Source organism: Mus caroli, chromosome 5 (assembly GCF_900094665.2).
Source record: "Mus caroli chromosome 5, CAROLI_EIJ_v1.1, whole genome shotgun sequence".
Taxonomy (NCBI): domain Eukaryota; kingdom Metazoa; phylum Chordata; class Mammalia; order Rodentia; family Muridae; genus Mus; species Mus caroli.
In genome coordinates this window covers 127971994-127972815 of record NC_034574.1, presented here as the reverse complement: position 1 = coordinate 127972815, position 822 = coordinate 127971994, and the positions used below count along the sequence as shown (strand labels likewise).

At 65.4% G+C, this 822-nt stretch overlaps 1 protein-coding gene across 1 annotated transcript in view; it reads right to left on the bottom strand.

Moving 5' to 3' along the window:
- Positions 1–720, bottom strand: part of Tbl2 (transducin beta like 2) — a 13277-nt gene extending 12557 nt beyond the window's left edge. Inside the window, exon 1 of the mRNA XM_021163292.2 lies at positions 252–720. Coding sequence (XP_021018951.1) covers positions 252–469 — 218 coding nt within the window. The 5' untranslated portion in view covers positions 470–720. The remainder of the gene's footprint in view (positions 1–251) is intronic.
- Positions 721–822: the final 102 nt, after the last annotated feature.

Here is an 822-nt window from a genome sequence, read left to right as displayed (position 1 = left end):
GCCGGTCAGGGTTGGAGTATTTTCAAATGACCCCCATTTTCTAAGAACAAGAACACATAGCAAACCTGGGGTCTGACTGAGCTTTCGTAGCAGCCCCGGGGACATAGGTGGTGGTGGTGGGAGGTGTCCCAGGAAAAGTCACCGACCACGTAGCANCGCAGCTCCCAGGTTCCAAAGAATCTTGTCCCTGGGGTGCACCTGCAACCCGAAACCTACACGGGAAAGTTCATCTCACAACCANGGAAACTGAGGTCCGTGACTCTCCACGCTCCTGGTACCGTACCACGCGGTGGCCGGGAGCAAAGTCCCCAGAGTCACCGCCACCCGACCCGGTATACTTACAGACGGGCTGGCTGGGCTTCTCCTCGGCCCGCAGCCAGCCCCGCGCCACAGCCGCCGTGGCCACCAAGGCCAGCAGACCCACCAGGAGGGACAACCCCATCAGCTCCGGCATCTGCGGCAGCTCCATGACTGCGGGACAGCTGCCACCTCAGCCTACGACGCCGGCGTCCTCACGTCTCGGCGCACGAGGGGGAGGGGGAGGACAGTTGGCGNGGCTCGAGGGGCGGGGCTGGCCAGCGTTGGCCTCTTTGGGGCGTGGCCTGGTCCCAAGCGCACCTCGGAAGGCGGGACCTAGCAGTTACGATGCCCTATGGGAAGCGACCTGGCCGTTGGAGCGCTCTGCAGGGCGGAGGTTGGCCGCTTGAGCGCCTTGAGGGCGGGGCCTGGCCGTTAGCCGGCGCTGTGAGGCGGGGCCTGGCAGTTGGAACTCTATAGGGCGGAGCCTGGGACGTGCGCGCCTCGAGGGCGGGCCAGGGGGNT